Source organism: Ammospiza caudacuta, chromosome 5, assembly GCF_027887145.1.
Source record: "Ammospiza caudacuta isolate bAmmCau1 chromosome 5, bAmmCau1.pri, whole genome shotgun sequence".
In the NCBI taxonomy this organism is placed as follows: Eukaryota; Metazoa; Chordata; class Aves; order Passeriformes; family Passerellidae; genus Ammospiza; species Ammospiza caudacuta.
In genome coordinates, this window is record NC_080597.1 from 69,669,912 (window position 1) to 69,683,405 (window position 13,494).

Consider the following 13,494-nt stretch of genomic DNA (forward strand, 5'->3'; position numbering starts at 1 on the left):
AACTCCCCAGATGGTACCATTCTCAACAAGAACTACACACAAGACTAAGAAATTCCACAGAGAAAACATGCTTTTGTGATCCAAAGAGGCAAGGACAAAGAAAACCACATATGCCGAGTTTAACATACCAATGTAGTGATAGAAAAAGAATTACAAAAATAAATGTCAGCCCCCTTGAAACACTTGAGGCAGCTCTCGACTTTCTCTAATACTCTAGGAAGGTGTGAATGTCCTCCATGTCTCACAAATCTCCCATCAGCCACATGGAAATGTCTCCAATGGACCACAGAGTGTTTCAAGTACCACTCCCCTCTAGTTTATTTAGTCTGTTAATATCCTCTTGGACCAAACAGAAATAATAGTTTAAAAAGAAAATTATATTTCAGAAACATGGGCCTCAACATGAAAAACCCCCCCAGAATTTAATACCATCACTAGGCAGAATTCATCCATCCTTAAGGCTTCTATTATGTATTTCTGGGACTGTGTTTTGCTTTCCTGGTAAGTAATACAAATGAACTGCTGGCAATATCACATCAAAACAAAAGCAGCAGAATCAGAAAAAAATGCTGAAAAGTTTACCTTTATAGGAAAGCTTCAGTCTTGGGATATTTTGTTTTGACGTTCCAGTGACTGGAAGGAACAGCATCACTAAAGACAGCAAGCTGCAGGCATGTGGCACTTGCAAAGCTCTCATTCTGCTCTCCTCTTCTGTATCTTCTTTTTCACCACGGTGAAATATCTCTCCAATTTTCAAACAACCCAAGTTTTATCTGAAAGAAAAAAAGGAAAACATCTGTAGACCTGCATTACTGCATAAATAATAATTCTGTAAGCAAGCCAGATCTATCTTTAAAGAGCAGTTAATTTAATTTCTTTGCTACAAAAGTATTTTTTTCTCCAGTACAAGTAAAAATGTTTTGTTTCTTTAATACTAAATTTACACATTTTGACATTGGAAAAATATGCAAACTTTTAAAACACCAGCGTCTAGCACAGCTGAAGTTCAAGCACAAATTAAATCAACACAGTATCCACAAAAAGAACATTTGCCATTCTAAAGTGACCACACAACTTAGTTCATACCAGTCCACTGGATATCTTAATGTTCTATAACTCTTTTTATCTCAGTACAACAGCTATTTTATGTTTATGCTGTGACTAGAATGAACTGTAATGTCTCAGATGCCATGGGGGTACAAGCAGAGTTAACAGTGAGTACATACCCATCAAAATTTTCATAAATAAACTAAGAAAACTGGATGGAACAGGCAGCTGTGTTTAGTTTTAATAGAAAAAAACAGTCAATGCAGATGATGTATTTAAAAGTGCTTTCAGTATGATATTTCCAGCAGAATAACTGCAACTCATCCACCAAAATGTCCTATAAACTTTAATGAGTGTTTCAGGCTGGGTCAATAGGCTGATATGAGATTTTGTTAGCACACTGTGCAACTAAGCCAGCTTTGCAGCACTTTTCACTTAGTAAGTGTCATTCTTATTCCATAAATCTTGAAGTGTTTTACAAATGAAAGCAATTATCACTGTCCTTATTTTCCCTATGCAAAAACAGAACCATAAAACTGCAGTGAACCTATTTCCTCAAGGCCATATAGCACAGTAGTTGAAAAGAAAACAGCAACAGCAATCCTGGTGTCCTTTGTACCCAGCTATCAAGGATCCCTTTTGCCCAATAACTCCACTTTTGCACATGAAATTATTTTAAACAGCATCTTGAGTTCTGAAGGCAAAACTTGATGGTTAATAAATCACAGACGTCAGAGTATGAAAATACTTGTAAGACCAGATACTTCCTCCTGCAAGTGCATGATGCTAGAGGTCAAGGGGGACAGCTGGTGAAATGACAAATATCAGTGTTTGAGTAATGCTGTAAAACCAAGGAGTAAAGAAATGTTATGGTTAGTCAAGAGATTAATGGCTCATGACTTGCCATGAAAATTCTTTTCTGAAAGGTACTGGAACTGCCTGATTAAAAGAGCAATCCTAGTGCCCACATCAGCCAGCACTTGCACGGACATCAAAGGAGAGGTTCCTTACAAGCCCATGAGAGATGCAGCACAGCTTTGGGCCCCTGGTCTGGCATTCAAGCTCCTGCAGCTCTGGGTCAGGCAACTCTGAGCCACAGCAGCACCCAGAACCAATTCAACACCTCCTGATGCACGCAGCTCATCCTTCCTGGCATGAAAGGATGGAAACAGCTCTGACAGAGGAAATCTGTCTCAGATGAAACTTGGGCTTTCTGAGCCTCCAGACCTGTCAATAGTAAAAGACAAGGAAGTGTGCAAGAGCATGATGGTGAAAAAGGGAAATAATTTGTAAAATGCCCAAAGCATAGCTCCTATTGCAGAACACTGAGCTTCTTTCTTCCCAGTCCCCTCTTCAACACTCACATTGTGTCTGAATGCACTGGTCTTGGCCAAGGGGAGTGCATGTTCATGAGATGACATGGAGAGAAAACAGACAAATATGAAATGCCTGTTTCATCTTTCCCTTCCCTTTATTACAGTATGAGATCCAAAGAGAAGGCCTTTACTTCTGTGCCAACACATCTATTTGAGCGTGGACCACGAAGGAACTGATGTGGATTAGACTATCGTAGGGTTAAACTGCCTTTAAGAAATCTATTTAGGGGGAAGAAGGGGAAAAGAAGGGGAGGGGAGGAGGGGAAAGAATATATGAAGATGAGACACCAGTCCTGTTCATCTTCAGCAGGATGATAGTGACAAACCATACTTCAAAAAGAAGCAATTAAGTGGGAGCCAGTCTCACTGCAAGTATGTTGAGAAGTCATGGCCTGAAGGTCTGGGCCTCAGCCAACAGGGAATTCACCAAAGGATTTGGGGCTCATTTACTTGAGGCAAATTATTGTGAAGAATCAAGACTAAATTTGACTAAAAAACCAGTTGTGTCAATGCACTGTCATTTGCTGAACTGATTGAGAATCAGCACCAAACTCGGGCCTTTGGCCCCAGCTCACAACCTCACTTTTTCAATTAGGCATTTTTTGCTAATGCGAACCTTTGGGGTTTTTTGGTTGGGTTTTTTTCTTTTTTCCCTTTTCCCTTTTATTTGAATAATGTCTGTGAAAAACCATTTGCTTTCACAAGGCAGTTAGTTTACACTGGAGGCAGCTGGTCTGTGAGCTCGAGCCAACCCTGTCCTGTCTTTAGATTCATTGCAATCTGGCCAGATTGTCACATATATTTTTAGTTTATGATGATCCTCTAATACAATTCCAGCTTCCACACAGAGTCCTTCCAACAATCTAGCTCAGGTTAATGAACTTGAGGCCAACTCACTTGCCATTAATCTTGACGAAATATCCTTCCTCTCTGTAACACATGCAATGTCAATCAGGGTCCTGTGCTGAAAAGACCCACAGTCACACAGAGCAGAAGCAAACAGTCCCATGAGCAGAAATAAAACATAAAACCTAAAAGCAAATTTGACTCCCCTATTCCTTCCTCCCCTCAAAAGTAAGACAAATTTGGTCAGAGAAGGAAAAAATTACTGGTTTGTTTAATTCTTTGATACTTCAGCTAAGGACCAACACCTTCTAAAACTTCCTCACCATGAACGGATCCAAAATAAATGAGGAAAAAGACTCTGAAAAGAAAAATACTGAGGCTAAAGCTGCTTCCCCACCTTGGCTTCAGCTAGGAAATGGCACTGCACTGTGTTAATTATCACCTGCAAGACCTGGCAGGGAAGGAAGCCATGCACACACCTCGCTGAAACGGGGGCACTTCCAGCGGAATAAAGGAGCTTTTATTTGCCCCATGTAGGGGCGGGAGGCACAAGGCTGGGAGGGGCTGAGCAGCCTGGCTCCATCCTGCTCGGACCTCCCAGCGGGGCCCATAAATTGGGACTGGGCAGTGGGTTAAAGTGCCAGAAGACACAAAGTGGAGCTGCAAGTGTGCTGCCATCCTGACGGAGAGAAGGGCCAGACCTGCCTGGCACACGTGCCATGTCACGTCCCAAAAACGTCCCAAAAACGAGGTGTCACCTCCCCGCAATCGGTCACATCTAGTGGAGCCCATAAAGCAGATTGCTCCAAAGCTACTGTCTGAAACAAGAAAACCTGGAGCCAATTTGCTAAACATAATTTATTCCAGGCCCTTTGTGGCAATAAACAGAGCTCTTCAGCCTTCTCAAACACACAGACAGTGAGGAGCTCTGTGCTTATGGGAGCTTTTTCAGATCGTTCAGCTCAAACCTATCTAAATGCAAAATCTTGCATGCACAAATACTGTGTAGTTTCCCACTTCTCCTGGCGTCACGAAGTCCAGAGCTGAAATGACTGTGACCCATCTGCAAACACACACTTTTTAAACTGTATTCATGAAAATCTCAATTAATTCTATTAAAAAAGGCTTTATGGAATTGGAGGATAATTTAAAACCTGTTTCCAGCACTAGCTTTCCACAGCCATTTTAAAATTCAGAATTTTATATTCCAATAAAGAGTTATGGCTCGGTGTTAGTGAATCTAATAGCAATGTTGCAGATTGTGACAACTGAAAATCTAGAACAACCTAGTCACTATCAGCTTATAAATTCATTATAAACCTAATGAGTAATTTGCCTAGGCCATGTAGCTTCAATGTGTAATTTTCTATCACTGATGAAAGAGTTTTTCTTTCTTGTCCTCATCTACTCTTGTTTGACATCTTGAGGTTTTATTTTATTTTGGTCTATGGAGTCAGAAGAGAGATAAAGATGTTCATTATGTCCCTTCCAGACATCAACAAAATAGCATGAATGGCCTTTCAGAAAAATATATTGCTTTAAAAGATTTAAACTAATCAGCTACAAGAATAAACAAAAATCACCCCACCTATGATTCATATTTATTGAAAGGTACATTATGGCTTTATCATCTCTTTTTTAAGAGATAAATATCTATTTATTTCAATAGATTATTTTCCACTATTATAAGTGGAAAATCTATATGCACAGAAATTTAAAGCACATTATTTTAACCACAAGTATACAGATATGTGTGTCCAATGCATTATGTATATATTTCACCTTGAAATGATCATACAAATTCCAAAAGATTCCAAAAGAAAAATTACTGCAGTTGTCTACTGTGTGGTTCAAAACTGTAATATAATCATAAACTGGACACTGAATTGTCTTTGTTAATAAGAGGGAAAACTGTAACATACATGGCTCAGATTAGTAACTTAGAAAAACAAATAGACTAAAAATAAAATTACATCTTTAGACTTAGTTAACATTCTTAACTTAGTTCTGCAATAACAAAGATGACATTTATCCAGAGCACAATGAAACTATGTTCTTGTACCCTTTAGATGGTCTGTTTGTTATTTGGCAGAAGATGCTTTTCTCTTCATTGTGAAATCTCAGTTAAAGATAACTCCATCCAAGAACTGGTAAACAGTATTATTCATCACTATTCTCCTACTTATTAAGTAGGTTTTGTGCTGTTTATAGTCCAGAAAATGTTCTCTTTCAGGATTCAGAAAAATACTGCTTTTTACACAAACCCCAGATCAGCATTACCTCACTTCCCAACACCAGGAGAAATTAATGGACAAAAAGAAAACGGTACAATCAAAAAACATTATGTGAGCCTGCAGTAAGTGATTTTTTTTTTCATTTTGTGTTGCATAAATCACTGGGCTTAGAGTACCTGGTTTAGATGAGGTTTTGCCATAGAGGAGTCTTCGCGATTGTTAATTACCCAAGCAATTAGCAAAGACTCCTAAGAAGCATAACCCAGCTTACAATGAGGTTTGCAAAACTATAAAGGCTTTAACTTTTACTGAGCTCCTCATAGGATTTACACACCATCCATTCAACACCAATAACTTAGCAAGAAAAATCACTACTGTGATTCCCACTCGAGAAGAACCAAATAGAGCAAAGAAAAATGAAGGGTCTGAGAGACAATGAGGATGTAATTGAGGGAACAGAGTCAGCAAAAAATCTTATTGTAGAGAACCATCTGATAATAAATAAAGCTCTCCAATAGAGAGAAAAAATACATTTGAGGATTACACTGGATGTTTTGTTGAGATGAACTCAAGCTCAAGTAAAAATGGTGACTAACGAAGTGAAAAGAGAGAAGAAGGAAGGTATTCCCTTATTTTGTCAGCTTTTTCATACTTTTCAGCATCTTTCTGAAGGGAATGTACTGGTGAAATCATTCCTAACAGGCATGTGGTCTGTTTGGAGATAAACACTGGTAGAAATGGTAGAATCTTTACAGAATGGTCTGTGCCACATTGCTCTGAAGAACTTATCTGACCATTAAATTTACTGTTGGGCACCTAATATTATACTCATGGGAAATGAGCACTTCATCCTCAAAAGATATCAGGATATTTTTCAGGTCAATATCAGTGAGGTCAGGATTACACCCAAAGATTTCACACAGACACAGAAGTAATCTTGTCAGAAGGTGGCAAATAGACAGCCACGCACACAGACATGTTATCTATCATTACAAACACTGATTCTGAGAAATTTTATCTGTGGCATTGTATTTTTCAGACATGTAACACATAAATCCAAGACTGATGATAAATCAAATGCTATTCTCTAACACTAATTATTTGTAGATTGTGTCTCCTCCAAAAAAAACAAAACAAAAACAAAAACAAAAAAACCCAAAAAAACAAACAAAACAAAACAAAACAAAACAAAAAAAAAAACCAAAAAAAAAACAAAACCACCCAAACACCCCCCCCTAAAAACCCCAGACTCATAGCTTTTTACATTCTGTAGTCTTTTTCTCAAAAACACTATCTATTGTTCAAGAAAAAGGATGGGATGGAAAGCAATTTGTCATCTGAAAATGATATTTCCAAAAGGAGGTAGGCACATAAATAAAATGCCCCACCAGTCAGATGTGAAGCTGGGATATTCGCACAGAAATATCAACATTCCTTTAATTCTAAAGTTAGGTGTATATATGTGTCTCTTATGGGTTCTTTTTCCTCTTGTTTCCTCTTGTTTTCTTTGGGGTAGGAACTATGACTTCAGGTATTAAGTCCATAATAACAGCTTTCCATAGGCTCTTTATTAAGAAGGACATGAGAATGTCCTACAAGTCTGATCATCCAAAAAATAAAAAAACAAACCCAAAAAAAACCCCAAACAACAAAACCCAAACACAAGCCAAAGAAGAAAGCAGTGTAAGGCACGATTTAGCAACACATAAGAATCAAAAGGAGCCCTAAGCCAAACCTCAGTGTTACATTATTTTAAGTACAGCATGTTTCCCCAGCAGACCAAAAAAACCACTAACGCTATGAAAAGTGATTCTATGATGAGTTTTGTAACTCTGGTATCCAAGAAAAGAAAAAGGCAGTAGCATGAAAATTCCTAGAGACATTAATGAAAAGGTAGACTAGATGGAAAACCACTTTCTGCCAAGTACTGTGACGTCTGAAGGGTTTCAAAGAGAGACAGAGAATTTTCCTCTGAAATGTCTGTCACCACCTGCAGCACTTGGGGTGGTTTGGCTCAGCTTTGAGTGAAGGAGACAGGGAGACAACACTTGCAGGAAGCTCTGCCTGTGGAACAGCCTTGGCCTGCTCTTGAGAAAACACTGGAAAGCCAGAAAAATGTCACGATGGCCATCAGAGAAAATAAATGCTCATTTTGGGGAGACCTGAGCATTTGAACTCTAGCAGATTGCATTTGTGCTGCTGCAGCCTCAACTAACCCCAGGCAGCATTGTCAAGCCACCTAAACCACTGACCCTGCAACCACCATTCTGCTGCTGGAAGAAACATAAACCTACATTGGCCAACACAAAGGAAGGATTACAGTCTCATTTTCACCTCCAGGAATTCTTGCCAGTGTTTTGCTATGGAAAAACCGTTCTCTGTTATTTCCTTTCATAGGAGACCTTCCAACATATGCAGGAGTGAAGCACCAGTCCTCTAGCAGGGACCAGAAGTCTGAACTGGCTGATTTTTTGGGGCATTACCAGTAACTAGTGGCAATGGGGTATTCTACAGGTTAGTTACTAGAACTTGACCTGCCATGACTTTTGTAGATTTGTGAAAAACCCAGCTTGACGGGAAGGCAGTGCAGCACTCTGGTGAAATCTGTGATAAATCAAATCCAGACTTTCAGCTCTGCAGGACACAGCAGCAAGGTGGATAACAGCGCACACTCCGAAAGGAACAGCCAGCGAGCGTCTGCATGGATTCATCTACAGATGGGAGTAGGTGAGGCTCCCATGTCCTTGATCCAAGCAGTCCAGACCTCAGCCAGCTCCCAGTGCTGTATGGCTCCATTATTGCACACTGTACAGCAATATGTTACATATTTCAGCCATACATACATCTGAGGCATCCCCAGGCAGCCAACTCTGTGTGCAGGAACACAGCCTGCAGATCATGCACACAATCACAGCCCAGCAGACACTACTAAATCAAAAACTCAACCAAAACAAACCCTCCCCAAAGCAGAAAGAAATAAAGGAACAAAGATTTACGTTTACATAAATATTTAAAATGTAAATTTCATTTCACAGCCAATGCTTTATTGTACTAAAATTTCTAGTTAGATTATCTGTTGTAAGCATTAATGTATTGCCAAATAGTTTGTAATTTTGTGTAAATGCTTGCAGGCACTCACAGCTGTATCTAAAGTCTGTGAGACACTCAGATAAAAACAGAATGTTACAAATGTTAAGCAGAGGCAACTGCATGTTGTAGTTCCCATCTTAATATAATGAAACATTTTTTTTATTATTTCTATTTTACAAATCCTGATAGGATGTTTCCTTAACTGCCAGTATTATTTAGTTTATTGTCAGCTGTGTAAAAGTCAAATCATAATTTTCAAAAGAATTCAGGCTAATACAGTTTAGCAATGGTTAAAAAATGTGTACTTCATATGGCAGCTGGGCTTTGATCAAATCTGTTTGCTGTATATCCAATGGCATATTTCCCTAAAATTCCTTTCATCAATGTATGGCCTCATTACTTGATGCACTGTCAGTGAACTCTGTACAGCACAGTCTGCAGAATTTAATGTATAAACTGCACTACAGGGAAAGACATGCCGGAAGGATTTTAATTTCCACTTCCAACAAATTGATTTAATAATTCATGACTACATGCCTGCAGTCTATTGGAGAAGGGTTTTTTTACTCCATTGTCCAACTGATTTTGGATCAACATTTTGTACAGCCAAAGTGTAAAGTGATACAATTATGAATGTGTACACTGCAGAGCAGTGATCTCTGTTGGCCCAATAACCCAGTTATTTTATTGTTAGACTGAACACATTTGCTTTCTTCCTGTTTTTTTTTTTTAAGATTTGATTTCATTTAAATTTGGAGTATATGTGATAGAATCAGCAGAATCTCTATAAAAAATCCCACTTGTGAGCTTACACAAGTCACTGACTCAATGGGGACCTGTTCCTCTTGATGGGTTTTTCTCAGGTACTCACCATCACAGCATCCAAACATTTTGAAAGCTTTAATGTCTCTATCCTCTACCTTCTATCCTTGTCATTAGGAGTTAGCTGGATTTCCTTTAATGCTGCCAAAGGAGATGACATCCCTTGGATAAGGTCACACTAGCAGGACCAGTACCCACATGCCCCTAGTGACACAGCCAACCTTCTCCACAGGGACACCAGACCTGTAGCTCCCCAGTGAGATCCATGGCTCACACATCACTTCTTCCAGCGCTTTATTTGTTAAATTTAAGTGCCTGTGCAAACTGCAGAAAATTACAAGCAATCACAGTTTCATTTTCTATAAAGAACTTCACAGAGCTGTGTAAGGAAAAACACACTGCCAGTGTGGGTTCAGACAGCAGGTTATCAAAGCTTTAACAGTCCTGTGTTCTCTGATCATCAGTTTTACCATTTTCAAGGGTTACAACATGCTGCTATCTATTCAGACCCTCAAAAAACTTTCTGTTTGTGTCACAGCAGAAATCAATTTATATTTGGTGCAATAGTTGTTTTGCTGGTCTATTTTTAAGCAGCTTTGTGAAGGGTGTTATCATGACAGTTCCTGGAATCTGAAACAGCCATATTAAAAAAGAAACCAAGAATTCAGGCATCACCTAACCCATTCAACACAGAAATACTTCCACTTTAGTTTAAAATCACAATAATTTTCCTTTGTCTTGTGAAGACAAAGTGAGGACACAGTGTGCAAGGCTGAATCAGTATTTAACTGAAAAAAGGAATGATTTTTAGATGGTTAACCAATTAGTTTCCATAACCAGAAGACCAATATTAAAATGGCAGGATGTAAAACACCACTTCTCATTTCCTTTTCCCCAGCAGTCATTTGTCCCCTAAGATTATGAGGCAGTCTCAATCTCGAGGGAGTTCTGAGGTTTTATTCCCTAAAAGGATTGTCAGCACTGGAACAGGAACTCAGAGAAGTCATGGATTCTCCATCTTTGCAGATATTTGAAGCTTGGCTGGACATAGCTATTAAGCAATCTAATCCAAAGCTGGAGTTATCCATCCTTTGAAATACAAACTAAACCATATCACTTCCTCATGTCTCCTTCAACCCTAATTTTTCTACTACTTCCTTTAGCAGTTAATGGACAAATAAAAAATCGAACTTTGAATCACACACTGAAGGTCTTGCTCAACATCCAACACCCTTCTGCCTATACTTGGATTTCTGAAAGCCATCAACTGACTTTTTCTATTCTCTAATGATCTTATCTTCCCAAAGACTCTTCTGGTAAGGGCAATATCTACCTGAACTGCTTATGAAGTAACTACCACACTATTAAAATCTGATTGAAAACGATATGACTTTTCTTTTATGAAACTGTCCAAAAGCTGAAGCAATTCAAGAACTGATTCACAGCCCTGATAAAAGAACTGATAAAAGCCCTGTATCAAGAATAGCAATGTGTGCATAGGGCAAGTGGAGTACACACAGCAAAGCTCAGGTATTGCATTAGCTGTACCACTTAATTCAGTATCTCACAGCTTCCAGGTACAGTTCACCCACAAGGTCCTGGTTTGAAAACTAAGCACGGAACTGAGTGTCAAAATTATTAACACAGTATGTGAAATAAGGCTTTTGGCTGCACTGGTGAGACAAGAAGGGGATTTATTCCAGGACTCCCCCACTGGAGTCTGAACAAGATGTGTGAAAAATGCCACTGGATGAACTACTGACACCCAAACCATGCCAATGACTTTGGCTCAGCCAGCACACAAGAGCATCTGCACGTTCCAGGCTGACCTCTCTTTTCTATCCACACCAGAACTCCTTCCTGCCAGTCTATTATCTCCCAGTGGCACCAAGAAATGGAAGCCATTGTAGTTACACCACATTAAATATTTCTCTAAGTTGAGGGGGGGGAAAAAATGACTAGAAAGGAATTGGGCTCCACGCTGGCTTAGCTAGAAAAAGAAATGTGGTGGAGAAGATTAAGTTGTGTTTCTATAGCCATGGCTGAGCAGGTGGCAAAGTCCCACCACAGGTGCTTGTTCCACAGAGGATTCCACTCCCTGGTAAAATAGCTACTCCTCAAAGAAACCAGGGCTTGAAGAGATCCAGGACTCTTCCTGTCAGATGAGCCTTGTGTAAGTTTATGAAGCCTCAGGATCATAATGATTGAGTACGTTCCTTAAGCCATTCCCTACCAGGCTTTAGTGCTTTTAAACCACTGACCCCTTGAATTAAAGAGGGAGATTTCTCTTTTCACAGCTGTGACTCAACACAGGAAGGAATTCAGAGACATCTGAAAACAAAGCCAGGCAGACTTTAAAACAAAATCCTTCAATGACAGATTTAGCAAGTGATGGGCACAGCTGGAGCTTACAAATATAACTAAGCAAATGAGCACGCATTATACAACAACCTTACATAGACAGATCTTATGAAGGGTAATTTCCTCACAAGGAATTGCAAAAACCAAACTGCTATGAATAAATCATCAGAAAAACTAGATATTGGCTGTTCAAAAGGAATCTGAGTCTTTGGGTCCTTTAGCAAACTAAATGGTGACCACCCCTAAAATGAGATATGTGACAACCAATTAAGCAACTAGAGCCTTGATTTTTAGTTATTGTCTATTTAAATCACAATACAAAATCAAAATTCCTGTGTCTAGAGAAGAATAAAACACTACTAAGGTAGTTTTCAGAACTTATATAATACCTTTCATACATTCAACTTAGAATATACAGTAACTAGTACATACATTGAGTCATTGCAAAGGAAATGTGTCCCTACTATTTCTGCTGGGGAAGCTGATGCTAAATGTACTCACTAGATATTCTGGGATGAACTGAAATGAAAAAAGAAGTGGAATTAGATACTAACAGCTGATTATCGCTGTCACTATCTTAAACATGACATGCTTCTTTCTACCCAGTCAAACAGGCTACATGATACAGCACACCACTTTTAAGAAACAAGCACAAGTTTGCAGATGAACTTTATAAAATGCAACAAATATCTTGAAGATAATCAAGCATGAGGAATTGACCACCTCCACACAGTACTGCAAAGCAAAACAACAATGACCACTGAAAATTCTATTTCCCTTGTCTGCCTTGCTGGGGTATGTGACTTGCATTAATGGCACGGGGAATAATGTACTTGCACTCAGACCCTGGACTGACTGATGTCAAATGAAGTTCAACCATTCATATTAATGGGGATCAGCATTTGTCTGAGGCAATGGAAGCCTCTCAGACCTCAGGGTCATGAATTGACAAGCTATCGAACATTTTCTATGTAGTGCTGACCATCCTCCATCGCCACTGAGCTCAGCTGTCTGGACCCTTAGTCCCACTCCAGCTGCTTTGTGCTCCTCCTGAGGCACAGAAAAACCTCATTACAGATTCTCCCTGTGTAGTGTGCAATGCAGGCTGAGGGCTCACAGCTCCCTTTCTAGGAAACAGAAGTCACATTTCTCTGCACCCCTAGAAAAACACAGAGACATACATGCAAACTGTGAGTTGTGTTATTCTGGAGATCTGTAATTGACTAAGCCAGATGGTGACAGAAGTGCCATTAATGCCAAAAAAAAATTAAAAAAAACCCTGAAAAAAACTCCTCAAAAGAACAAAGATGACTAATAACTTGTACCAAGAAAATGATTGTTAAATTGCTATTGTCTCACACCACTAATATGCTGGGAGGATGTAAAAAGCAGGTTTTTTTACTGATAGACTTTCTGGAAAAATGCCTTCTCACAGAACTTATTCTTAAGTAGTTTTAGAGTATCTCCAAGCTCATGAGTTGTAGTCATGCTAATGATCAGCAAGCAGTAACTTCAGACAGCTGATAAAATTCTGGAGCTGATATTATCTATGAAAACATTAAAATATGCAAAAGAAACCACTGCAGCAGAGTTTTCATCTTCTTAATTAATCCTATTAATATTAAGAACAGCAATACTAACAATGATAACCGTAACTTTTTTTCCTAAACTTTTTTGGCAACAAAAAATCTGCCAGATGCAAATTTAAATTTTATGGA

General features: G+C 39.0%; 1 protein-coding gene across 1 annotated transcript in view; it reads right to left on the minus strand.

Moving 5' to 3' along the window:
- Positions 1 to 13,494, minus strand: part of SEMA3D (semaphorin 3D) — a 148,311-nt gene that overhangs the window by 105,872 nt on the left and 28,945 nt on the right. The window contains exon 2 of the mRNA XM_058805919.1: positions 583 to 773. Coding sequence (XP_058661902.1) covers positions 583 to 697 — 115 coding nt within the window. The 5' untranslated portion in view covers positions 698 to 773. The remainder of the gene's footprint in view (positions 1 to 582; positions 774 to 13,494) is intronic.